The following is a 26,862-nucleotide window of genomic DNA, read 5'->3' on the forward strand; positions in this document are numbered from 1 at the left end:
ATCTCTAAAATGGGGATAGTAATGGTAGTCCCTACCTCAGTTCCTGACATATAGCAAGGACTTAAAATTTGGAGATGGAAAAAACTAATGTCTTGAAGACTAAATTAAATAATGGATATTAGGTGCTAAGCACATCCTAAGTGTTCAACAAATATTATTTCTGGTGTTAGTTATTAGGCCCCAGTTGTGTGTTTAATGAATCAGTGCCAACCTTTAGGTTATTACTAAAGGGCTGCATACTTAATCCTATCCCCTTTTTACATTTTTATTAATGACCTAATAAAAACAAGCATGACTTACCAAATTTGTAGATGATAGAAAGCTAAAAGAGTAACAGGACATACTGGATGATAGACTAAAGATTTTCATGTGACTAGAAGTATAAGCCAAAAAATGAAAAAATTAACGGAGATGAATATTAAAGTTTTGCAGTAAGTTTAAAATGATGGGGAAACATCATTTGTTTAACACTTTACGTCTCAGTAAAATGGCATTGTTTTCCATTCCATTTTTCTTTTTCTTTCTTTCTTTTTTTTTTTTTTTTTTTTCTGAGACAGAGTCTCACTCTGTCACCCAGGCTAGAGTGCAGTGGTATGATCTTGGCTCACCGCAACCTCCACCTCCCAGGTTCAAGTGATTCTCCTGCCTCACCCTCCCGAGTAGCCGGGACTACAGGTGTGTGCCACCATACCTGGCTGATTTTTGTATTTTTATTGGAGATGGGGTTTCACCATGCTGGCCAGGCTGGTCTTGAACTCCTGACCTCAAGTGATTTGTCTGCTTCAGCCTCCCAAAGTGCTGGGATTACAGGCATAAGCCGCCATGTCCAGCCTCCCATTCCATTTTTCTTTCAAGGAACCCTAATGTTAACACTTCCCTCTTTCTTATCCCTCACATAAAGTCTATCATTATGCCCCAAATTAATCTTAAATCTCTTTCTGTCTGTCACCATTGTCTTCAGCAGCTAGCATATGCAACCATCATTCCCCACATAGACTACAGCCATATCCTCTCTCCCAACTGGTCTTGCTACATCTATTCTTTGTTTCTTAAATCCATTGTCCACACACAACCAGTAAGTGTAAATCCCTTCTTATTGTTCCTTTACTTCAAACTATTTAGTGACCTCTCGTTAAACTTAAATTCTAAACTCCTTAAACTGATCCCCATGTCCTTGCAAGATTTCACTCACTTTTCTCCAGGCTTATCCCATGCCCCCTTTTCCCTTCCTTACCATGCTTGAGCCAAACTGATCTCCTCTCACTACCTTGCCATCCAAGCTCCTTTCCAGTTTTGCTCTTGCTGCTGTTCTTTCTCTCAGTTGTCAACTTTTATTCTTAAGTCTTGGCTTATATCTATTCCTCAAAGCACTATTTCTTTTTACTTCAGAATAGATGAGACCACCCATAGTATATGCTCCCAGCCTGCACTACTTCTCTCTTGTTTGCTTATCACAGTTGTAATCTTATAAATTGTCTTGTGATAACTGTATCCCCATTAAACTGTAAACTCCATATGGACAAGAACTGTATGTCTTTTATTACTACTTTTTAGGAGTAATAAATTAGAGTACACCTAACAGAAAATTACTAACATTGTGGAAACCACATTATTTAAAGGGCTAGGATTAGCATAGAGAAGAGAATATTTGGGGGAAACAGTACTTATTCTCAAATACTTGAAAAAGGATCATATTGAAGAGGGAGAATGATAATCATGGTGTGTTCCTAGAATCCTTGATAAGAAGATACATAAAACTGTATGTCAGTTCAGTTAGTATCTAAGCATCGATACTAAAATTAGAATAGGCAGAGTTGGCTTATTGTACCCAAATTTCCCCCCTAAAAACAAATCAGTCTTATATTCACTTTACGAATTTAGAAATTTTATGACACTAAACCTATGTGAGGTTTGTTTATTGTTTGAACCTGTATGTGGGTGTGGATGTATACATACATTCTTATATCTTTTCATACCAAAATAAAATAATTATGTGTATGCTATTCTCAAAATAAGGTAATCATGTACATATTCTGCAATTTGCCTTCTTCAGCAAATGAATTCCACCTTTTAATTTCAGAAATTACATCTACTACCCAAACCGTATTTAAAATTTCCAACTGATCCAAAAATGTCCTTTGCAGCAGCTATTTTATCCAAACCAGCATCCAATCCAGGACCACACATTGCATCATTTTGTTATGTTTATTAATTTGTCTCTGTGTGTGTGGTATTTTGTAATCCAGCACAGTCTCCCGTCTATGACACTGACTTGTTGACTGAACAAGGCCAATTATTTTTCACAGTATTCCTCCTTCTAGATTTGTCTAATTTACTTGAGGTGCCATTTAGTTTGTATTTCCTATAAACTTGACATTATGTCTAATGGAGTCAAGTTTTGCCTAAAACATTACATAGGTGATGTTGTGTTGTCTACTTAATGTTGTATCATGTTAGACCTGTTAGTGGGCCATTACTCATACTAAGATGGCTCTCTTAATTGCAGTGAAGACAACAGTTTGATCCTTCCATTCCATTTTTTTCTTGCCAAGGTCCCTCCTGGAACTCTCCATCCTCCCTTTCCTCTCTAGATTGTTCTCTATGCCTGCTGCGCAGTGTCTGTTCTGGAACTTTTTTTTAACATCATCCTGGGAAATCCTTTTTTCTGTTTGATGGATTAGATCTCTTATTTTATTTTATTTTATTTTTGATGGAGTCTCGCTGTGTTGCCCAGGCTGGAGTGCAGTGGCGTGATCTCAGCAAGCTCCGCCTCCTGGGTTCACGCCATTCTCCTGCCTCAGCCTCCCGAGTAGCTGGGACTACAGACGCCCGCCACCACGCCCAGCTAATTTTTTTGTATTTTTAGTAGAGATGGGGTTTCACCGTGTTAGCCAGGATGGTCTCGATCTCCTGACCTTGTGATCCGCCTGCCTCGGCCTCCCAAAGTGCTGGGATTACATGCGTGAGCCACCGCATCCGGCCTGGATCTCTCATTTTTGTGAGTAAATCTACCAGGAGATTTTAAAGAAGGATACAATAGGGCAAAACTACTGAGATTTTACTTCCACCTTCGTACTTAATTGGTAATTTGCTTAGAAATAGAATTCTAGTTTGGAGATCGTTTTCTAGAAATTTGAAGGCACTACTCCTTTGTTTTCTACTTTGATTAGTGCTGTTAAGAAGTCTCAGGCTATTCTTATCCCTGATTGGATGCTACTGTTTTCTTTCTGGAAAGCTTATGATCTCATCTGTGTTTCTTAGTGCTCTTAAATTTTACAGGAATGTGCCTTCATATGGTTTGTGTGTTTTATGGGCTCTTTGAATCTAGAAACTCATGTCTTTCCATCCTGGTAAATTTTTTTGTTTTATTTCATTAATAATTTCCTTCCTTCTGTATTCTCCATTCTCTCTGAAGAAATCCTGTTGGATGTTGTATTTTCTTGTTTAATTCTTCAGTTTTCTCATCTGTTATCTCTTATTTTCAATTTACTTTTGTTTTATTTTCTGGATTTCTTCAAGTTTAGTTTTAACCCTTCTGTTGAACTTTTCATTTCTGCTGTCATATTTTTCACTTGGCTATAGGTAAGTGCCATTTCCTGTTCTCTGAATAGTCTGTTTTTATGACATTCTGATTTTGTTTAAAGTTTTTTTCCCTGTGTTGTCTATTTCTTTGTACACATGGGTGTCTAAGTCAGTTCAGGCTGCTATAACAAAGTATCATAGGCTGAGTGGCTTAGGAAGAACAGAAATTTCTGGAGACTAAAATCTAAGATCAGGGTGCCAGCATGGCCAAGTTCTGCTAAGGGCTGTCTTCCTGGCTACAGACTGCTGAGTTTTCATTGTATTTTCATGTGGCAGAGAGAGGGAGCAGACTCTCTGGAGACTCTTACAGGGATTCAAATCTCATTCATGAGGGCTCTACCCTCATGAGCTTATCTAATCCTAATTACCTCCCAAAGACCCTACCTCCTAACACCATCACATTAGGGGGTAGGGTTTAACCACGCATTCAGTTCACAACAGTGGGCAAATGTTATTGCCTGGCGGGTCTTGAAGCATATGACAGAATGGGATTCCTGCCTGTTATTTTATTGGGGAACTTTCCCCGTTTATCATGATCTGTAGGTCCTTTAGGTTTGGGCCCCTTCTTGGAAAGGAATCCTCCACGAGCGTAAGCCTAGATGTCTGTTTTGAAAGCCATTTGGGGGCTGAGGGCTAGACCTTTCACTGTTAAGTATAACACTTTAACTAAGTCCCCTCTTTTCAGCTGTGCCTGGGGTTCTGGAATCCAGAAACTCTAGTCGAGCATCTCCAGAGAATAAACTTCTTCCCTGCTGCTCTGGTGGTTTAAAAAAAAAAAAAAAAAAAAAAATCATCCCCTTACTGTGCTGGCTGGGGGAGGGGTTGTTGCAGATTTGACTGTTTTTATACAGACTTTTAACCGGGCCTCCTCCTTTTAGCACCACATCCCACTTCACAACATAGCCTTTACAAGTACTTAGGGTTCCAATTTCTGAGCCTTTTTAGCTTTCTCTAGTAATAATAACAATAATTGCTAATGCATGTACACACTTTGCATATAGTAACTCATTTAATCCTGTGAAGTAAGTACTAATAGTATCCCTCTTAAATAGGAAATTGAGTTGTGACGAGGCCAAGCCCCTGCCCAGAGTGTCTTGACAGGAATGTGGTAGACTCAGGATTTGAATCAAAGCTGTCTGTCATGTATCCAACATTGTTCTTTAGTACAGATCAACTTGCTTCATATTAGTTATCATTTCTACATGCAATTAGGTTTCTCTGCTCTGTTGAGTCAGTTACTAGTCAGTTGACATTCTACCTTCCAAAATTTTGATGATGCTTATCTGCTTCATGTTCTTTCTCATTCTCTTTATCTGTCGCTGTGCTTATACCTGTTGTACTACTTCACTGTCATTTTGGAAACAGAAGGAACAGAGATAAATGCTTATGTTCAGTCTGTATTTTTCACCGAAATTTCTCAAAGTTCTCAGTACTTTCTCTGTTTCATGCTTTCATTTGTTTTTGTTTTTGTTTTCCTAACACATCCAAACTTAGGTATGTTTCCATTGTTTCCAGGTTGCCGAACAGGTGAAGCAAAATTGACAAAAGGATTCAATCTAGCTGCCCGGTTCATCATTCACACAGTGGGACCTAAGTACAAGAGCCGCTATCGCACAGCAGCTGAGAGTTCCCTTTATAGCTGCTACAGAAACGTACTTCAACTAGCAAAGTATGGTCTACTCATTTTCTGGACATAGCATATCAGACATTGTTAAAGGCCCCAGTTTTTTTTTTTTTTTTGAGACGGAGTCTCGCTCTGTCGCCCGGGCTGGAGTGCAGCGGCCGGATCTCAGCTCACTGCAAGCTCCGCCTCCCAGGTTTAGGCCATTCTCCCGGCTCAGCCTCCCGTGTAGCTGGGACTACAGGCGCCCGCCACCTCACCCGGCTAGTTTTTTTTTGTATTTTTTAGTAGAGATGGGGTTTCACCGTGTTAGCCAGGATGGTCTCGATCTCCTGACCTCGTGATCCGCCCGTCTCGGCCTCCCAAAGTGCTGGGATTACAGGCTTGAGCCACCGTGCCCGGCCAAGGCCCCAGTTTTTTAAAGACAAAGGCCCCAGTTTTTAAAGATTAAAAACCTAGCAGTGGAAGTCAAATTTTGAGGGACTTAGGTGATTTAGGAGGACCCTGACAATAGAATTATCTTTTCAGACTTAGCAGGATAAATGGGATAGATTTGAGTGACTTGAGAATTTAACCTTTTCCCATTTTTTTATTCAGTTTTTATGTGAAATATATGTCCTCCAAAGAGTGCAATTAAATTGTATATTAATATAATTATTGAGTAATACAGTTGGGTTAGCTTTTATAATAGATTTGTTGAAGAGGGAGGAAAGGAGAAGTTGAGCTAGATTTTGAAATTAGTTATGTATTGTGTATGTATTACAGATGTTTGTAGTGCAATTGTTGTGTTTTCCCTTTTTTTGCAGAGAGCAGTCAATGTCTTCTGTTGGCTTCTGTGTCATCAATTCTGCAAAACGTGGTTATCCTTTAGAGGATGCAACACACATAGCACTTCGTAAGTAATGTTGGAGATGCTGTACATGAATTGAATCTTAAAAATTTTTTAAATTCTGGGCATGGTGGCTCACACCTGTAATTCCAGCAACTTGGGAGGCTGAGGCAAGGGGATCACTTGAGACCAGAAGTTTAAGGCTGCAGTGAGCTGTGATTGCATCTGTGAATAGCCACTGCACTCCAGTCCGAGCAACATGTAGTGAGACCTCATCTCAAAAAAAAAAGTGTTTTTTTTTTAAATCATTAAATAGTTATAGCCAAAGAATATTCATTGATTAAGTGATTGTAGCGCCCTGGAGGGAAGCTTTTATTGACAAGCTGCAGAGCTCTCAATTTACTTTTTCAGGTTGACATTTTTATCCATTTGAATAAAAGGTTAGAAGACTTGCCTATTAGTCTTTTTAATTTAACAGAATTTGATTGAGCAAAGAATGAGTCTGGAATTGGGCAGCCCCCAAAACCAGTATAGGTTCAGAGCAGCTAGCCTCTTGAATTTGAAAGTGATGCTAAGTTAGAAAGTATGGCTAATGCATTGAGTAGTTAAATCACAATTTAGAATAATCTTAACAGTCTGCAACAAATGCAGTCAGATTTCATGATATCATATTTGTATAACACTTGGCAGTTTAAATAGCCACATTCACACATGCTATTTGAATGTAAAACTCTACATTTAGGTTTTCAAAAGACTGGGCTCAATCAATGCGAGCCAGATGTCTGTATGTGACATAAAAATATGGCATTCAGCTAAAGAGAGTCCATGATCTCACTGTATATATGCAGATTTAGACTGCATCTCGAGTTTTATATTTATTTCTGTGTGTCATATTTCATGAGACACTAACAAACAGGAAGGCAAACAGTTTGAGACAGTAGTGGTGTTTCTTCTAAAGAAGAGCATGCTTTAAGAAAAAATGATGTCCATCTTCAAATATCTGAAGGAGTCTCACTGTGGACTTATTCTGTGCTGCATTTTTCAGGCAGCAGTTTTTTGGGGTATTGTCATAAACTACAATGAGCATCTGGTTTAGAACACTGTGGCCCCACTGTCAAGAAAAATGTGCATAAAAACAGAATTTGCATGTTATTTCAGGAAGTTTACAGATCCTCATCAGGATTGTAGATAAGAACTCCAGCTGTACAAGGCAAGGTCTAAGACCAAGTTATAAGGAAGAAAATGTTGGTCCCACTTGAAGTAGTACTAACTGTAACAGAAAAGTATTTTAGCGAACTTCTTGTCACTAGGAACATTCATGCAGAGGTTACATGACCATTTGTTGCAGCTGTTATAGAAAACACTTCTCATTTCAAAGACAAACGATGCTAAATGATCTTTAAGACCCCCTGTTATCTCTAGAATTTAAAGTTGAAGAGCTGAAAGCCTTATATCCACAAATACCACAAAGATATTTGAATGTATAAATTATTATTATGTAGCCTGGAGTTTAGGGTGAGGATCTCTTCAGTCTTAGTCTTATTTAATTATAAACTATTTTAAAAACCAATATTCTAACTGCTCAAGGATTTTATAGTAAATTTGTATATTTTATAATTAAGTTTATATACATTATATTAGACTGAGCTTGGGGGGCAGGGATCTTACCTTTTTATCTTGAATGCGTGACATATGGTACTTGCTCAAGAAATATGTATTTTAAAAAAGGATAAGTAAATTCCACTTACTTTACTTAACAACCCTGTGTTTTAGGTTGTATGGTGTCCGTTGTACAAATAAAGAGGCTCAGAAATTTCTCCTGTTGTGAGGGTTATGCAGACTTGGAGCATATATCCAGACCTTCTGACTCCCAAGTCTAGTAACCTGTCTGCTATACTAGATGATTCATTATGCTTGAGTTAGAACTGCTTCAGTGGAAGACTACTCTGTTATTACATGCCTCTCTTCTAAATGGTACCTAACCAAAGCAAAATTCCTGCCTTGATATCATTGCTTCTGACAAGACTTTTGACTGGTCTCTGCATTCTCTGATTTTACTTAGTCCTTGTCCTGTCATCTCATAGCTTCTTTTATATATCTATTTTTTATGAAGGTAATCATAAGGATTGTATTTTAAAGAGGCAGCATTATTTTGTATAAAAGGTTCTTAATAGGGAGTTAAGAAGACTGGTTTTTAGTTCTAATTCTACCAGTCCAACTCTAGCTCTGTGGCCCCAGACAAATCACTTGATACAGTACTATAAGAGACGTCAACTTTGAGAGTAGCAGCAGATAAAGATTGATAATGGGTATAAAGGACTTTGATAAAGCAATTTCTAGAAATATGACTAGCAAAAAGGAAATGTACAACTCTTAAAAAGTGGGCACATTTGACTTATTAGGCCTTAAATCTAGTGGCAAAACTGTAACACCTCATTCAAATACACAGAAGATGATGCCTTTTGCTTGAATATTTTATCAGACATTTGGAAAACAAATGACTTGTACACTTTTGTAACATATATGGGCCAAGAACAGATCTAATGATATAACTCTAAGTCCTTGGTATCAAAAGCTTTCTTATTAAACTCTTATCAGAGTTGATTTCATTTGAAGCCTAAGTAATATGTTTTTGATAGATATATTAAGACTTGTGCTTTTTTTTTTCTTAGTTCATGTGCAGTTTGTTTTTCTCCAGAAAAAGCCTAAAGAAATATCTGCATTGAAATAAATTTATCAGATTATTTATTCATCCAACAAAACTTTGAATGACTACTATGTACTATATACAAAATAATACAGTGGCAAGAAATAAGATGAAGGTGTTTGTTCTTGTGGTGGTTCCAGATGGAGAATTATAATGTCCTAGATGTCATTCTTACAATTTATAGGGTATTCACTAGATGTTTAAGCACAGGACATCATGATTGGTTGCAGAGATAGATGAAACTTTGAAAGGAAGAGCGTGTTCTGACCTTTAGTCCTAAAACCGTAAAGTCATGACGTCATTCTTCTTCACTGCTTGTGCAGAGTTAATTTTCTACATGAGTTCCACTGAGAGAATTCAGTTTGGTTGCTATTTGGTATTGTATTTTATCTTCCAAAGAAAATAATATAATTATATTCTGAGAAACTATTATGCATGAACATTAAAACTTGACGTCAAAGTAAGTAGGAAACAGAAAATCTTTAAGTTTTTGTTTTGTTTTGTTTTTTGAGATAGAGTCATACACTGTCACCCAGGCTGCAGTGCAGTGGGCAAACACAGCTCAATGCAGCCTCAACCTCTTGGGCTCAAGTGATCCTCCCTTGTTAGCCTCCCAGGTAGCTAAGACTACAGGCATGTGCCACCATACCTAGCTAATTTAAAAAAAAAAAAAATTTGTGGTAAACACAGGGTCTCACTGTGTTGCCCAAACTAGTCTTGAACTCAGGCTCAAGTAATTGTTTTGCCCTCACCTCCCAAAGTGCTGGGATTATAGCCATGAGCCCCCATACCCTGCTGAAAATCTTTTTTTGAAAGTTCATTTTTGAAGAAGCATTAAAGCAGAACAGAGGGAAAAATGAAAAGTAAATTTGTTATCTAACAGGAGGAGAGTTATGACTGTTTGTTTAGTCCTTTAACAAATGGGTTCGCTCTGTCAGGTTCTTGAGCTACAATGTTGAACAAAGCAGGCAATATCTAACTGAGCCATAAATTGTTAATTCAGTTACTAGTTACTTTTGAATGATTGCATATCACATCCGTAAGGTGTGCTAGGCCCCAAATTAAGGTAATATTAATATAAAATATGCTTGGTCTTCAAAAAGCTTAGTCTAGCTATAAAATGTGAGAAATTCTTAAAATGAAGGGTGTTCAAAAGATTCTAGGGGGGGCACAAGGAAGGGTGGAGATGGCTCTTGGCTGGGTCTTGAAAAATGAGTAGGAGTTCACCAAAAGAAGAGAATGGTGGGTGAGTGGTATTCTAGTCAATGGTAGGCATGCAAGCAGAGGCAGGGCATCATAAAAGTAAGTGGTATGTTTTGAATATAGCAAAGTAGATTTGGCTAAAGCATAAGATGTGAGAAGAATAATTGAAAATAGGACTAAAGAGCTGAGTAGGGAAAAGTGGATAGTTGGGGTTGGAGTATAGAGAGTCATGCTAGGGTTTTTGAATCTTAACCTGTAAGCAGTGCAGAGCATCACCAGTGTTTAGTAAAGAGGGTAACATGAGAAGATAACTCAGGCAACAGTGAGTATGTAGACTTGGGGAAGAAAGACACAAGGAGAGCAGTTAAGAGCTTATTACCAAAGTCTGTGTGAGCCTTGAGAACCTGAAAGCAGCCAAAAGAAAGGAATAAATGTTAGAAATATTAGCAATAGAATTAAAAGCCATGGGAACGATTTGAAAATGCAGTGTGAAGGAAGAGGTAAAGGAAGCATCAAAGACAATTCAGGATTCTAGCTTGGATGATTGGTTGGATGTTGATATGTAACCAAAATAAGGAATGTAGGTAAAAAGGACCAGGTTTGTTGGGAAAAAGCTGGTGGTCAGGATTTGGACCTGTTGGGGTCAGGTTTGGCTACACTGAATTTGAGGTCTCCGTGAGTTATCTGATCAGATATACCCAATAGGCGTCAGGTAATTTGGATCTTTTCCTCAGAAAAAAGAATATAAAGATTTGGGAGCCATCAACATTTAAGGTAATACATATCCAGCACATTCGTGAGCCAAGGAGAATAAGTATATCAAAAAAATAAAAAATATTGAAGGCAGAACCCTGGAGGACAACATTTTTAAAAGGTGAGGGCATGTATGTTAAGGACTAAAGCTAGGGAGAGATCCAATGAGTTAAGAACTGAAGAAAAGGCCAGTAGGTCTTGTTATTAGGAAGCTGATAAAGAAGAATTAGGATAACATAGAAATTAAGAAAAAAATAATTGAGCTTTGGTTTTGTGGAGTTTTGTCAGGGTCTGAAGGGCTGGGTAGGATATCTAATACTGTAACTGAATGAATGGAAAGACACTTAAGCTAGGTCATTCTGGCCCAAGAGAGAGGCCCCAGGGAATAAGAATATACTGGATAAGAGAGAATTATCTGGAGTCAGCATCTTCTACAGCCAGTCACTGTTCTTGGCATTGGAAATAGAGCAAGAAATACAATAAAGCGTCTTCTGTTATGGAGCTTTCGTTCTAGTGAAGGAGGTGGAGAGGGCAGGGAGGATAACAATACACAAGTAACTTCATAAAATGTCTGTCACAGTTGCTCTGGAGGAAAGCAAATCAGAGAAGAGTTTTTATACAAGTAGTCTGAGCAGGCTTCACTGATAGGATATTACTAAGCAGAGTCCTGAATGAAGTGAGAAGTGATCCATTACAAAAATAAAACATTGAGGAGCTTGATTTTTCTTTATGTATAAGTAATTTTTTATTTATTGAGTAATCTTTCTATTCTTTTCCTTAGGCACTGTAAGGAGATTCCTAGAGATTCATGGGGAAACCATTGAAAAAGTAGTATTTGCTGTCTCTGATCTTGAAGAGGTATTTTGCTAATTGTTACATTATTTAAATCTTATTTCTACCTTTAAGCATTTGCCTTTGGCTTATCGCTATATATTTACTGAGTTTCCAGCAGACAAATCCTAATGATCTGTGTGTGTATTTGAGAGTGGGTCTTACCATCATTCATTGAAAAAGACTATATTGGAAACTAAAAACAAGTCAAGAAGGAGCATTTTGTTCATATTTTTTATGGCTAAACTGTTGTCGCTGTAAGTGAAATCTTACAAAGTGGAGTTGTTTTGCTTGGCCCCTGTGTTAGCTCTCAAAGCAACACCTTCTAAGCACTGAGTGTTTGGGGAGCATAACTGAAAACTACTATGCCAGAAAAGCTTTGGTGTGTGCCTGACCAGGTGACAGCCTAGCCCAGTGGCTGGTACTGTGAGGTTTATATGTTTTGTTATATGTAGTTAGGTTTAATATATTTCAATTTAATGTCAAGCCATTTTAGAAAATCAGTTTATTCTTATTTCATTACACTTCCATTTTAGAGTGCTTTGTCTAGTTCAGCTTCTAATATTTCCCAGTTTTGTATTATTGAACAAGTTAACCTCTCTGCTTCAGTAAAATAGAAATACTGATAGTACCTCTATCAGGTTTTTCTTGATAATAAAATGAGCTAGTATATTCATATTAGCTATCTATTAGTGAAGTATCTATTCAAGGCATATATAGCTACATACATAATATGTATGTACCTTTGAATGTGCTGAAAAAAGGCACATTTACTTTATCTCTTGTTTCATCTGGTTTATTTATACATAGAATCTTCCAGTGATCTTTTACTGAGTGTTTGCATATATCAGGTTTACTATATTAGGTCTTGGGAATATACCAGTGAAAAAAGCATGGTTGTTTCCTCAAGGAGCCTTTATCCTTTTGTGGAAATAGATAATTCAGATACTTTCAGATAATTGTGGTAAGTGCATTAATGGAGGTATGAGAAGGATAGGACATAACTTTAGCCTGGCACGGGGTTAGGAAATGCTTCCCATAGGAAGTGATACATAAGTTGAAATAATTGTAAAAGGTACATAAGATTTGCCAAGGGAGAGAGGCAAGTGGCAACAGTCCTACAAGCCTGAGCAAAGGCATGGAAATAAGACATAGCATCGAGTGTTTAGTATTGCTGTTGCATAAAATGTGAGGCTGAGAGTGACAAAAATGAGAGTTAGATAGGGATAAGATCATTCAAGGCCTTGTGTCACATCCTGTAAAATTTAGACTTTATTAATTACGCAATGGGAAACAGAAGAACTTTACACAAACAAATGATGTCATCTAATTTCTGTTTTAGCTGTGTGGAGGATGATTTGGAAAGAGAAAGACTAATGGCAAGAAGAGATAACAGGTGCTTGCAGTATTCCACATGAGAAATGATCAGGCCTGAACAAGGGTACTGGTAGTGTTAAAATTTCAAACATTTAGTAAATAAATTCAACTGGAGTTGGTGGTTGATTAAATACATATGGGAAAAGGAGTTAAACATGACTTCTAGGTTTTTGGCTTGAGTGACTAGGTAATGATGCCACCATTGAGATAGCAAATAGAAAGTGGGAAAAGTTAATGGAGATGGGATGAAGACAAATTATTTTCTGAACACGTTGAGTCTTAGAGGATCAGTGGATCATCAGCAAACCATTGTGCTTATCAGTTTGAAGCTGAGGAGTGAAGTCTAGGTTAGAGATTTGTCCGTTTTCATAGGATAGGATAAAAATGAGATATGGCTCTTGCTCTCAGGGAGTTGGCAGACTAATGCTGAGACAACCAGATAAACAAAGATCACCCTACAGTGTGGCAAATGCTCCTCTAAGGTATGCACCACAGTGCCGTGGCAACTTGACACCTGACTCAGATTTAGAGGAACAGAGAATAAAAGTCTTTGCCCTCAGTATACCTGGGAAAGTAATCAACATTTACCATCTTTTTCTCAAGTCATTTGTGAATAATTTATAAAAGAATAAAGGGATAATGAAAAACAAATTTATTAGACATTTTAGTAAGAATTTAAACATAACAAACCTCTTTGTATCAAGTAAATACTGTTGCACAAACATAAAAAATGAAAGAATACTGTCACACATCCTTTTAGTAAAATGAGATTGTCCAGGTTCCTATCACAAAATAGTTTGTGATTAAGTTTTTCCTGTTGAATGATGGAATGAGAATACCATATTTCCTTTTGTCCTTAGAAATACACAGTATCTCATGCCTGTAATCCCAATACTTTGGGAGGCTGAGGCAGGTGGATCACCTAAGGTCAGGAGTTCAAGGCAGGGCAGGACATATAGTTTAGGACTGGCTAGTTTGAATAATTCCAGCAGACTCTGGACTATAGGAGTAATCTCTAGATTCCTGATACCTGGCCCTTGATTATTTAGACCAAGAGAAATATTTGCATGGTGTGTAAGAGTTAGATAACGAAATGATTAGAACTATAGATTTGGGATTGATTGGTTGGCATATGCAAGATGTGCTGTTTACTATCTTTAGGAATTAGTTATCCCTTACACGGACAGTCTTCCCAGGCCAGAAAGCTTTTTAAGATGTGAAAAACATCATAAAATAGAAAAAAAAAAAAAAATTAAACATAATTAACATACATTTATTTAAAGAAGATATACAGATAGCCAGTAAACACTGCAAAAGTACTCCACAACATTAACCATTAGAGAAATACAAGTCAAAACCAAAGTGGATACCACTTCACACCCACTAACATGGCTGTAATTATGAAGGGAGACAATAACAAGTGTTGGTGAGGATGTGGAGAAATTGGAACCCTCATAGATAGTTAATTGGAATGTAAAAATGGCAGAGCTACTTTGGAAAACAGTCTGGCAGTTCATGAAAAAGTTAAACATAGAGTTACCGTATAATGCAGCAGTTTGACTCTTAGTTGTATACAGAAGAGAGTTGGAAACATTTATGTCCACACAAAAACTTGTATACAAATATCTGTAGTAGCATTCTTTTTAATAGCCAAAAAGTATAAACAACTGAAATGTCATCAACTGATGAATTGATGTAAAAAAATGTGGTGTGTGTATGTGTGCATGCATGTGTGTTGGAATATTATTCAGCCATAAAAAAGGAATGCAGTATTGATACATGCTACAACATGGGTGAACCTTGAAAACATCATGCTAAGTGAAAGAAGCCAGACACAAAATGCCACATACTGTATTCCATTTTTATTTTTATTATTATTATTATTATTTTTTTGAGACAGAGTCTTGCCCTGTCGCCCAGGCTGGAGTGCAGTGGCACGATCTCAGCTCACTACAACCTCCAAATCCCAGGTTCAAGTGATTCTCCTGCCTCAGCCTCCCAAGTAGCTGGGACTATAGGTGCATGCCACCACACCTGGCTAATCTTTTGTATTTTTTAGTAGAGATGGGATTTCACTGTGTTAGCCAGGATGGTCTCCATCTCCTGACTTCGTGATCTGTCCACCCCAGCCTCCCAAAGTGCTGGGATTACAGGCGTGAGCCACTGAGCCCGGCTTTTTTTTTCTGAGACAGAGTCTCACTCTGTCACCAGGCTGGAGTGCAATGGTGCAATCTCGGCTCACTGCAACCTCCGCCTCCTGAGTTCCAGTGATTCCCCTGCCTCAGCCTCTCAAGTAGCTGAGACTACAGGCATGCACCACCATGCCCGGCTAATTTTTTGTATTTTAGTAGAGATGGGGTTTCACCATATTGGTCAGGTACATATCGATCTGACCTCGTGATTCCCCTGCCTCGACCTCCCAGGATGCTGGGATTACAGGTGTGAGCCACCGTGCCTGGCCCTGTATTCCATTTTTATGAAATGTCCAAAAACAGGCAAATTCAGAGTGACAGAAAGATTAGTAATTGCCAGGGGTGGGAGAGGAAGGAATGGTGAATGATTGCTGATGGGTTTTAGAGTGATGAAAATGTTCTGGAATTAAATAGTGGTGGTGATTATAACCCCTTTGTGAATACCGTATATGAAAAAACCACTGAAACTGGGTTTGGTGGTGTACACCTGTAATCCCAGCTGCTTGGGAAGTTGAGATGGGAAAAATGCTTGAGCCCAGAAGTTTGAGAACAACCTGGGCAGCATAGCAACACCTCATCTCAAAAAAGAAAACAAAAACAAACACTGAATTGTATACTAGTATACTTTAAAAGGGTGAATTTTATGGTATGTGAATTCTATCTCAGGTTTTTACTACAGGCAACACAATATGAAACTGAAAGATAATAATTTCTTGAATGAGTTCATTGTCCCAAGTGATTCCATAATTTTTTTCTTTTTATTTTGTCTTTTTTAGTATAGATTGTAATAATTGATGAGTAATTCTAGGTAATGAGAAAACGATTCCTAGGAAGATGAAAAAGTGAAATGCTTCAAGATGTAGGACAAATAAGAGCATACATGCCTTTAATGTATTGCAGATTTATTAGTCCAGTGGACCAATCAATATGGGAATTACAAGATAAGATGAGTTTTACTCTGGTTTTTTTTTTTTTTTAAGTAAAGTTCATCTTTGTTCTTTGAAAAAAATTTTAAGAAATAATAAACATCATGAAAGAGAAATCCTTCACAAACAACTCAGAAGCTAAACCTGGTTGAACAGACCCTGATGGCACACTGAGGGTTAAGGAAGTAGCTAGCATCTGAGCCAAATCTTGAGAGACTGATATCGTTAGGAAGTGAAGGTACAGATGGGGACAGGAGTGGCAGGACTTATGCATTCCAGGTTCAGTGACCTGGAATTGTTAGGATAGGCATCACATTTAACTTGACTAGATAACAATATCCTTATCTTTAACACAAAAGCTGATTGAGGGTTCCAGACAGTATCTAGTCTGAGCTCAGAAGTCGTAAAGTCTTTATTCTTGATGGAGGTTGTCTTCACAGTGTATGAACAGCTCAGCTAAGTACTGCTGAGGTCTTCTTTGTTTTGTGCTATTTTTCACAGAATGTCTTGCTTTTCTGACACAGGCTACTTACCAAAAGCTGCTACCTCTGTACTTCCCAAGGTCGTTAAAAGAGGAGAATCGATCATTGCCGTACCTACCTGCAGATATTGGAAATGCAGAAGGGGAGCCTGTGGTACCTGAACGACAGATTAGAATAAGCGAGAAACCTGGTGCTCCAGAAGGTGAGCTCTAGAGCTCTTTTTAAATCTCCCTCTTAAGGAGCAAAAATAAGGCACCAATCACCAAAGAAGTAAGAAATTCAGCTTGACCTTTGGAAAACTCTCTGTTACCATGACACTACTATCAATACCAGTGTAGAAGTTTTCGAGTTCTATTCTTGAAATTACAAATAAAATTATAGATAGATAGATATATGTCAAGTCTGTGTTAGACAGTGGGGATTAAGAGGTGGCTGTAACAACATTCTCACCCTGATGGAGGTTATAGTTTCATGCAGGACACTGTTGAGATAGTAAAGTACGTTATTGTCTAACATTTTGAACAGCTTTCAGTATCCTCTAAAAATCATACTTAACATTAAATACTAAGACGAGAATATTATAACCATTCATTTTCTTTCTTCGGGTTATGTACTGTCGTAGGTTGGAGCAGTAGGTAGAACGTGTTAGGATGGGGACCTTCTGAATCTACTCTGAGTGACATCTTGTAGTGATGTTCATGTGTACGTGTTTAAGGTCTTAGGTCCCTTCTGTGGAGATGTGCCTCACATGCTTCAGTGCTGGGACTGAATCTTGTAATCCAGCAGTTTAGGGAATTACGGTGAAATTCGTAGGGTGAATATTTCTTTTAAGAATGAGCACCAAGCCAAAATCGGTAGGAAGCAACTCAAGATTTTATCACAAGTACATAGACTTTCATCAAAGTGGAGGGAATTATAAGTGGTCTAGCATCAGAAAACGTGAAATGTCTGGAAACCAAGCTTTGCTGAAGGGGTGCCCATGCACTTTGGGTGAGCCTCCAGTATAGTATATCCTTGAAATAATGCAAAGAGTTGTTTTGAAGTCCTAATGCCTGTGACTACCATAAAATTTTTCTTTCATAAAATGCATTTAGTGTGATAATGAGTGGTGAACAGCAAAACCACTTTGAGTGCTGGACAGTAGATAAGACTCATTGATTTGCTAAAAGATTCTCTTCTATCCACCATTCCCAGAGTGTTTGATTTTGCATTCATATCTCAGAAAATACTTTTTGTGATAGATGTACGCCTTAGCATTCTTAAATATTTTCAAGTAGAATGTTAAATCTGTTAAAATATATATAATCAAGCTTTACTTGAGGGGTGTTTTTAATGAAAGCAGGCCCTTCCAATCTATTGGCCTGTCAGTTTGAGGAGCAGTGAAGTAGACGTGGGGAAACTCCAGCTGATTGTCCACCAGTTTGGAATTCAAGTGCTGGCATTGCCTTGGGAATTTCCCCCATGGTACAAGGTTTGTTTTGTTTTGTTTTGTTTTTGCGTAACAGATCTACCAAGGCAGTGAATACCACACTAAGAGATAATCTGTTCCCAAGAGACTGATTTCTACTCATCCAACTCACAGTGGTTGTGTGGACAGATTAGAAAGTTAATTTATTAATTTGTAGTGAGAACTGTAACTCTTATGGATCAAAATAACTAGGTTTGTATGACAGTGTAGAAAACCAGGATGCTACATGATAACTGAAATATTTCTTAAGGAATGTGGATCATACTTTGTGATCCTGGTACATCCATCTTGGGATGTTACCTGACAGAACAGCTGAGGTTTATGCAATCAAATGCTTCCTCTTTCAACAGTGCTGTATAAACCTTCCTAAATGCTTGTTTTTTATACTTCTTTTTTGTCAGATGCTGTGCAATGAGCCATCGTTAAACCCAGATACAATCTAATTACTTCTGTCTTTTTGTGTGTGATTACATTCTACTCTTTTCTTCCTCGGGTTACACCCGGGTCACCCTGATTGGATTTCACATATTGCTAAACCTTTGTCACACATGGACAGGCAGTTTCTTTCATTATTTCAGTTTTACAGATGCCTAAATCTGATCACAGTTTCATTCTCAAAAATAACCTTGACCCCAGTTTTTTGAGTTACCTCACTGTCATCCTTACTACAGCATTCACAATCTGTTTCATTTACTGTCTAGTTTTAGCATAAGCTCTCTATTGATAGTAGCATTTTTGTTACAGATAACCAAGAAGAGGAGGATGAAGGCTTGGGAGTTGATCTCTCTTTCATTGGCTCTCATGCTTTTGCTCGAATGGAAGGAGATATTGACAAGCAAAGAAAACTGATCCTTCAGGGACAATTATCAGAGGCAGCTCTGCAGAAGCAGCATCAAAGAAAGTAAGACAACCCTTCAGGACTGTTAGATACATAAGGACATCAGAAGCAGGAAAGAGACCTTACATCTGATGCATGAGCTACGTGTATACATAATGCATTCCAATGTCTTTTTCATGACAATCAGTGAGGAAGAGATCGTCCTCACTTCGGAGGTGCAAAAACTCAAAGTTAAGAAAGTTATCAGTGGCCACAGTTAATATGTGGTGAAACCAGTGTTCAGATACATGTCTGATTTCAGAGCTCCTACCCTGTCTACTATAATCATAGTGCCTCCATAATACAGGTTTATATTCTAAAAGGAGAAATTAGGAAAAGGGAAAGGCAGTTATAAAGCTTTTATTTAGCTCTACTATGTTTATAATTAAAGCATAATCTACAGTTTAATTAAATTTAAAAGAGCTTTATTTCTCCCTGACTTATCCCAAGGACCTTATAAGACATCCAAACCATTGCATTTCTTCCATATGTCTTCTAAAGCAATTTTGAATAAACCCTTTTAAAAATATAGAAGCAGCTTTGTACTTTTGGGTAAGCTTTCCTAAAGATCCAGTCTTTGTAAAGCTAGCTGCTTTTTAAAAAAAGTCTAAAGAAAATTAAAAAAAAAAACTATAAATGTCTACTATTCATTACTATAGGGTTGATTGAGGGTTAGCATCTCATAGGGTTTTTGTGAGCATTAAATGAGGTAATGTAATGAGCTTTAGCACAGAACCTGGTACTTGTCAAGCTCTTAAAATTGTTCGCTGTTGTACTGAGCAAATCATGGCTTGTTTTATCTTTGAGCTTCGGTACTTGCCATTCCTTTTGAATGGGCTACTCTCATCCTTCAATTTCTATCCAGATTTCAAAAGCAATTGCCTCTGGAGACCTACCTCCCAAGTATGGAATAGATGCCATGTTCTGTATGCTTTTTTCATACCCTGTTCTCACCCAAAGCATAGCATAGCATTTTTCACGCTGTATTGTAATGATGTCTCCATGCTATCTGTCTCCACTGATAAAGTGGGAGTTGGACTACATGATCTCTCGAGTGCCTTACAGAATTAGTATTTTGTGTCTCCTCAGTCCCAGGTCTTCCTTTATTCTGATTTTAATTTAAAAAACAAAAGCATATGAGCCACTAGGGGGCACCAAGGAACAGCTTTTCCAAATGAGGTAGTCACAGTCAAATGATACTTTCAGTGGTTTCTAAACTTGGCCATATGTTTAAGATTCATCTGATGGACATTTTTCATTAAATGCTGTGCCTGGTCTCCTCACATTACTGGGATCTCGGACTTCTTTAGTATCGAGTCTCTTTTGCACTCAAAAATTGTTGAAGACCCCAGAGAGCTTTTGTTTTTATGAGTTATATCTATCAATATTTATCACATGAGAAATTATTTATGTATTTTAAAATAACTGTTTTTTAATTTAATGAGAAAGATAGTGTTTTTTTTAGTCTTGCAAATTGTTTAATGTTTGACTTAATCGAAGACAGCCAGATTCTTATATCAGCATTCAAACTGCTGCAGTAAGTTGTTTTGACTAATGTATATGAAGAAAACCTGACTTCACTGAGATTAAAATTGGAAAATAGAGGAGTATTTTAACAGCCTTTTAAAATAATTGGGATATTCTTTGATACCGTACCAGAATTTGATAAATAGTAGTGTTTTAAAATATAGTTGTAATGCAGAATCTCAAACTGTATCCATGAATTTTTGAATTCTATTATATTAAAATGTGTTGTTCTGGACTTTGAACAGATTTCATAATAGGAACGTATAGCATGGCTTTATAACATGATACGTTAGCTTTTTGGAAAGTATCGATTCATTGAATTATTCAGAGCTCCAAATATTGACACATTTCATTACACAGTATCAAAAAATTATATTTGTTAGTATCAATTGTACAGTATCACCAATCTCATCAGAAAAGTATTTAATATTAGGAACTGCCAAGCTTCTGATGACAATAAAAATATTTCAAATATATATATATTTAAAGCTCAAGTTTTATCGTTGGCAACAAATACTGTTGGTTATTTTTCTTGAAATGTCAGGGTCACTTATTCATTTTTGGGAAAACACCTGCCAAATATTCATGTTGAATAACTATAGTTTGCCAGTCATTCTTTGAAGTAAAAATGGTGCTGCATGAAAAAAAGCAACTAGTCCAGCTCACAACTCAATCACATAGCGACTTTCTTCAAGGCAGCTTCACACTTCAATATGCAAAAGTGCTTTATGTGTTCTTCCCATTTTGTCTTGCATTAATTTAAAAAGATGAGGTCTCAAGGACTGATTTAATAAAAGTAATAATCTTTACTTCTCCATCGAAGACATTCTTAAATGCAGCTGGATTTTTTTGTTTATTGGTGCCACTGCCTTGATTTGTGGTAAGGCTATTATCAACTGTTTTTACCCATCAGTTGCTTTTGCACTATCAATGTAAATGTCCATGCAGTGAAAAACACAAACAATGTTATTGCAAAAATAGTTTTGATCTTACAACCTCCTAAAAGCACGTCAAGATCTCTTTAGGAGTCTACAGACTACACTTTGAGAATCACTGGTCTGTGATCTCTCACCAGTATTTTATAGTTAGAAGGAATTTTGGTGATCATTTGTTAATAGTTTTCCAAAATGAGGTCCACAGTCTATCAGCATTAGAATCACTAAGAGTGCTTGTTAAAAATCTGTGCCCCACACCAAACTTCCTATATCAAACTTCCTGTCCTCCATGGAAAGGACTCAGAAATCTTCTTTCTAAAGTTTCTTAGATGATCCTTTTGGGCCCTAAATCACTGACCTAGTGTGACTCCATTATGTTACATGAAGTAAATTGATCCCACGGAGTGGCTTGCCCACAGTTACAGCTACTTAAGGAAGATCCTTCAACGTAGCCCCTGTAGCGTATCTCCCTTCTCTACTCACCTTCAACCCACTTACACAAGCCAATGTCAGAGGAGTTGGAAAAGGACGAGAGACTTTTTATATTCACATACAAAGAACCACATAATTATCACCTTTCTGAAATCAGTCAACCTGTTCTCTTCTGTCCATTTTCTCTTTCTCTCTCTCCCTCCCTCTCTCTCTCACTCACACACACACACACAAATACACACAAACTTACTACATACCTAACTCATTTTTCCATGAAATGGTACAGATATCTGGAATTTTTAAGTTTGTCTTTGGACTGGTTGCTGGTTTTGTTGTTGTTGTTTTTCTAAGTGAGTTGATTAGCTTTACTTAGTAACTTAGTTTAAGCCGGTATTAAAATAAATTTATATTCACTGATTCCACACTTTCTGGAAGGGAGTCCTATAGCATGTAAAGCATTATCCTTTGTATTGGTAGAGGACCTTGATCTTGAGAGTCACATTTGTAACACAGTTGACTTTTTCCATTTTGTTTAGGAAACAATGAACACCTATTCTACAAGAAAATATTCTAGTTGCAAGTACACAGAGATAAAGTACTCCCCATCTTCTGGAAGTCCATGAATGAGCCACACTACCTTGAGATGTCAGAGGTATTGAGACAGAAGTTCAGAACTGCAGTCAGGTTGTGTGTGTGAAGTCAACACATAGTTGCAGGCTTGGAGAAGAGCATAACCTGTGGCTCCCAAAGCTATTTGCTTGAGTAAGGAGCTATGTCTGACCAAAAGATTCTTCTGATTTCCCATTTATGTGCCCAGTGTCTGTGATGATTGAAAATGAGGTCTTCTCTTGTATCTACAAAGCAGACTACTTCAGAGTGATGTTAAAAACTTTAGAAAAAATAAACTTAATGGAGTTTATTTGAGCAAAGTAGTATTCATGAATCAGACAGCACTCAAAACCAGAAGCAGTTCAGAGAACTTCACTGTAGCAGCATGAGCAGCAGACTTTTATAGACTGATTGCAGAAGCAAAGTAAAGAAATTACTTGATTGGCTACAGCTAGGCATTTGCTTTATTTGGGTATGATCCAGCTAGTTTGCCATTTGTGATTGGCTGAAACTCAGTTTAGTTGCTTTTTGTTTGTTTGTTTCTAAAATTAATCAGTTACAAGGGATTCTTCTAAGTTAAGCTGTGATATAGTTATGTAAGGGTTCCTGGTACAGAAACTACCCTAAGCTAATTGGCCTCTTGCTATTTTGTTTTAACAGTGATAACCAATTCTCAAAAGTATGGTCCAGGGAGGAACCTGATACTCTGTTTTCTTCTCAAAAGTGTGATCCAGGGAACCTGATAAACTGTTTTTATAATGTGGCCAGGCATGGTGGCTCATGCCTGTAATTCCAGCACATTGGGAGGCCAAGGTGGTTAGATTGCTTGAGTCTAGTTCATGAAACCCTGTCTCTTAAGAAAAAAAAAAAAAATGGCCAGACATGGTGGCGCATGCCTCTGTTCCCAACTATGCAGAAGGCTGAGGAGCCTAGGAGGTGGTGGAGATTGCAGTGAGCTGTGATCACACCACTGTATTCCTGCCGGGGTGAAAGAGAGAGACCCTGTCTCAAAAAAAAAAAAAAGAAGAAAAGGAAAGAAAAAAATCATAACATTACTGAGACTTATTTTTCTTTTTCATTCACATTCTCTCACAGTGTTCAATGGAGTTTTCTGGAGGCCACTCAGTATGTGATATTGCAGTAATTTAAATGCAAACGCACATATGAGAATCTAGCAGAAATTAAAGGGATTTGCAAGTTAAAAAATACAACTCTTTTTTCTAAATACAACTTTTTTAAAAAATTATGTTCACAAAATAGGTTTTTCATTGTTTATTTTTAAAATTTCTCTTTTTATTTCTAATGTGAAAACTGGTAGATATAAATGACACAAACAAAAGATGTTTAAGGTCCTCAATAATTTATAAAAACATAAAAATGTCTGTGTTTTGTATAGATATATTTTGGTCTTGAGACCAAAAAGTTTTTGATGGCTGTTTGTTGAGGAGTTTATGATATAACTAAGCTATAAGTCATCTGTTTGCATGCTCAGCCGTATTTGAGGTTGTAGGTTGTAGTTTTAAAAATTTCTTTCTCTTGATATTTCTGAATCAGGCTTTTATTTTCACATATTGAGTCTGGCTTCTGTTGATTATGTTAATTACTTAGGTTGAACAAATGTAAAAGTAAGTAGGTTTTTAGTTAGTAAATATCTTTTCGAAAGCCTTCAGTTCTTCCATCAGTAACGAAACTAAAGGTCACATGGATTGGCAATAGTTTTATGTCAGTCCTTTCGTAGCACTGCCTTGCCACCTCAGTATCTCTTCAAAATAATTGTTTTTAACATGCGAAAAATTAGACGTGTTTTCTAATCCAGGTCTGTCATCCAGTTGTGATTCTGATTTGGGTGTATCATAAGGTAGACATTAGTTTACTTACCAAAATTAGGAAGCAACCTAGATATTCTTTTTCAAAAATACTGCTTTTGAAACTCTTCACGTTATTTTACAGGAATATTTTATTTCCTTTTTTATTAGTATTACTTGACTGGCTTAAGATTCAATTGCCTGTGACCCTTATGTCATTTTTCTCAACAAGATCATTATCTTCTTCATTATTAAATACTTAATAGGCTTTTACTAATGTGCCAAATGTTGTGCTGGATACTACTAGTAATAAAGTGACAAGCAAGATAGATATAGCACCCTCCTGCATGGAGCTTAGGGTCTTGCAGAGGAGAAAAATGTTAAACTAATTAGTTATATGAATAATTGTTTAAATTACTGTACAGGGTCAATAAGAGCATACAACAAGGATCTTAACTAAATCTAGGATGGGTCGGTCGTATAAGGTCTGGGAAAGCCTGTATTAATTCCAAAGACAGAATTTTTCCTGGGCTATGATTTTACACAGATGGGTTGGTTATTAGTCTTTTAAGAATGATATAGTTTAAAATTTTTTTGTCACTGAGCTGTTGGCTGTACAGGTGGATGGTAATTTATTAACTGGAAAATAATTGGCTTATATTAGCTTTGTGAGAACAGTGTCCAACCTCAGTTGGTTGCAACCCATTGAGAAACTAATTCGTATTTCTGCCTTTAGAGCACTCTAGTGGCTACTTTTTTCTGCCATTTTGACATATTTTGTATTCTTATTTATCCATGATTATTATGTTTGCCCATAAAATAATAGAAGTTTGTTTATTTGGAATAAGAAAATATTCTGTATAGGATATTTGGGAAATATCCTGTAGGAAACGCAGAAACTATTTTGAGTTCATATTTTCCTTTTAGCTTTGTTTTGATTTTTGGATTGGAACAAAAGATTCCATGTCTTTATTTAAACAAAACAAAACACTATAGCAAAAAGTGAGGTGCTGTTTATAAGAAATGTAATAGAAAACATGAAATATTCTTTGAATAATGAAGTTTAGAAAAAAAGGATGGTACTGTCCATTGAGTGAGAAGAGTAACAATCTTTTGCTTTTACTCTTCCCAACTGTTGATTTGTTTAAAATTATGACTAAATAATCAGACTTACACAATCTATAGTGGGAATGGCAGAGACTTAATTAGAATAAAGAAGAAACCTGATGAAGATTGCAATCATGAGTTGTTGCATGGTCCTTAGAAACCAGAGCAGGACCAGTGTCTCAGCAGTGATTCTAACCTTTTAAAAATCATGAACCCTTAAAGAATCTGATGTAAACTATAAACTTCTCCCCATAAATATGTTCATAGAGATTTTGTCAACTAAAATCTATCTTTAGATCTCAAGTTGTTAATCATCAATCAAGGTTTAAAACATTTTAGAGTTTATACTATTTCTGTGTTCACACTATGGACAAATCCCAAACTTTAGATGATTAAGAACTTAAATATTTAAAATTTTTGAAACCTGTGGAAGAAGTTAAGTTAGTATCCTTCAAACCTTAGAGAAAGGGAAGATTTTTTTAAGCACATGAAAAGCATTGACTACCAAAGAAAAAATAATTTTGACTATATTAAAATTAAGAACTTTAGAAAGTAGAGCCAAGCTTAAACAAAGTGAAAAGCAAGTTACGGAATGGGGGCAGAGACTCACAAAACACACAACAAATGATTAGCATCGAGAATGTGTAAAGAACTACAACTTGGTGAGAAACAATCAAATAACCCAATAAAAAATGGAAAAATGATAGGAACAGGCATCTCATAGAAAGAATCAAGTCAACATGACCAGAATCTCAGCCTCGTTATTGACTGGAGAAATGCTTTACCATTTCTAACCTCTCCAACTGGAAAACACTAAAACATCTATAACAGTAGCAAGTATTGGCGAGGACAGAGATTTACAGAATCTCATATGCTGCTAATAGAAGTATAATTTGGTGCAATGCTTTGGAAAAGAGGTTTGTCCTTATCTCCTAAAATTAAACATTCCCTGTAACCTAGCACTTTCACTCATTGGTGTCTACTCAAGATAAATCATGCACATGTATACTAGGAGACACGCAAAATAAGTTGATCGTAGCCGTCTTCACAATAGCAAAACCCTGGAAACGGCCCAAGTGCCCATCAGTGAGAGAGTGAATGAAAAACATCTATAGTTTTTGTCTAGTATGAATACATGATACATACAGATTAAGTATGCCATATCCAAAATTCTTGGGACCAGAAGCATTTCAGATTTCTGATTTGTTTGGATTTTGAAATATTTGTATTATACTTAGCAGTTGAACATCCCAAATCCCCAAAATCTGAAATGTTCCATTGAGCTTTTTTTTTTTTTCAATTGTCATGTTGGCAGTCAGAAAGTTTTAGATTTTGGAGAATTTCAGATTTTGTGTTTTTGGATTTGGGATGTTCAACTTGTAATTGTCCAAATCAGTCAGCAACATTGAAATCCAGTGATATGGATGAATATTAGCAATATGATAAGTCAAAAACATAAGACCCAAGAGATTATATACAGTATGATAAGCTTTTTTAAATAGTTAAAAACAAACAAAAAATGTCTTACATTGACTACATGTAATTGAATTTAAAACGATATAAAAAGGAAAGCAATAAGTGATTAACCTGGAATTCCAG

The 26,862-nt window shown here is 36.8% G+C and overlaps 1 protein-coding gene across 3 annotated transcripts in view; it reads left to right on the top strand.

Annotated features, from left to right (window-relative positions):
- Positions 1-26,862, top strand: part of GDAP2 (ganglioside induced differentiation associated protein 2) — a 64,900-nt gene that overhangs the window by 10,977 nt on the left and 27,061 nt on the right. For all 3 annotated transcript variants that reach the window (XM_033196425.1, XM_033196427.1, XM_033196426.1), the window contains exons 4-8: positions 5,098-5,251; positions 6,010-6,098; positions 11,477-11,553; positions 16,546-16,705; positions 18,716-18,872. In XM_033196425.1, coding sequence (XP_033052316.1) covers positions 5,098-5,251; positions 6,010-6,098; positions 11,477-11,553; positions 16,546-16,705; positions 18,716-18,872 — 637 coding nt within the window. The remainder of the gene's footprint in view (positions 1-5,097; positions 5,252-6,009; positions 6,099-11,476; positions 11,554-16,545; positions 16,706-18,715; positions 18,873-26,862) is intronic.

This window comes from Trachypithecus francoisi, unplaced genomic scaffold (genome assembly GCF_009764315.1).
Source record: "Trachypithecus francoisi isolate TF-2019V2 unplaced genomic scaffold, Tfra_2.0 Lachesis_group5, whole genome shotgun sequence".
NCBI lineage: Eukaryota > Metazoa > Chordata > Mammalia > Primates > Cercopithecidae > Trachypithecus > Trachypithecus francoisi.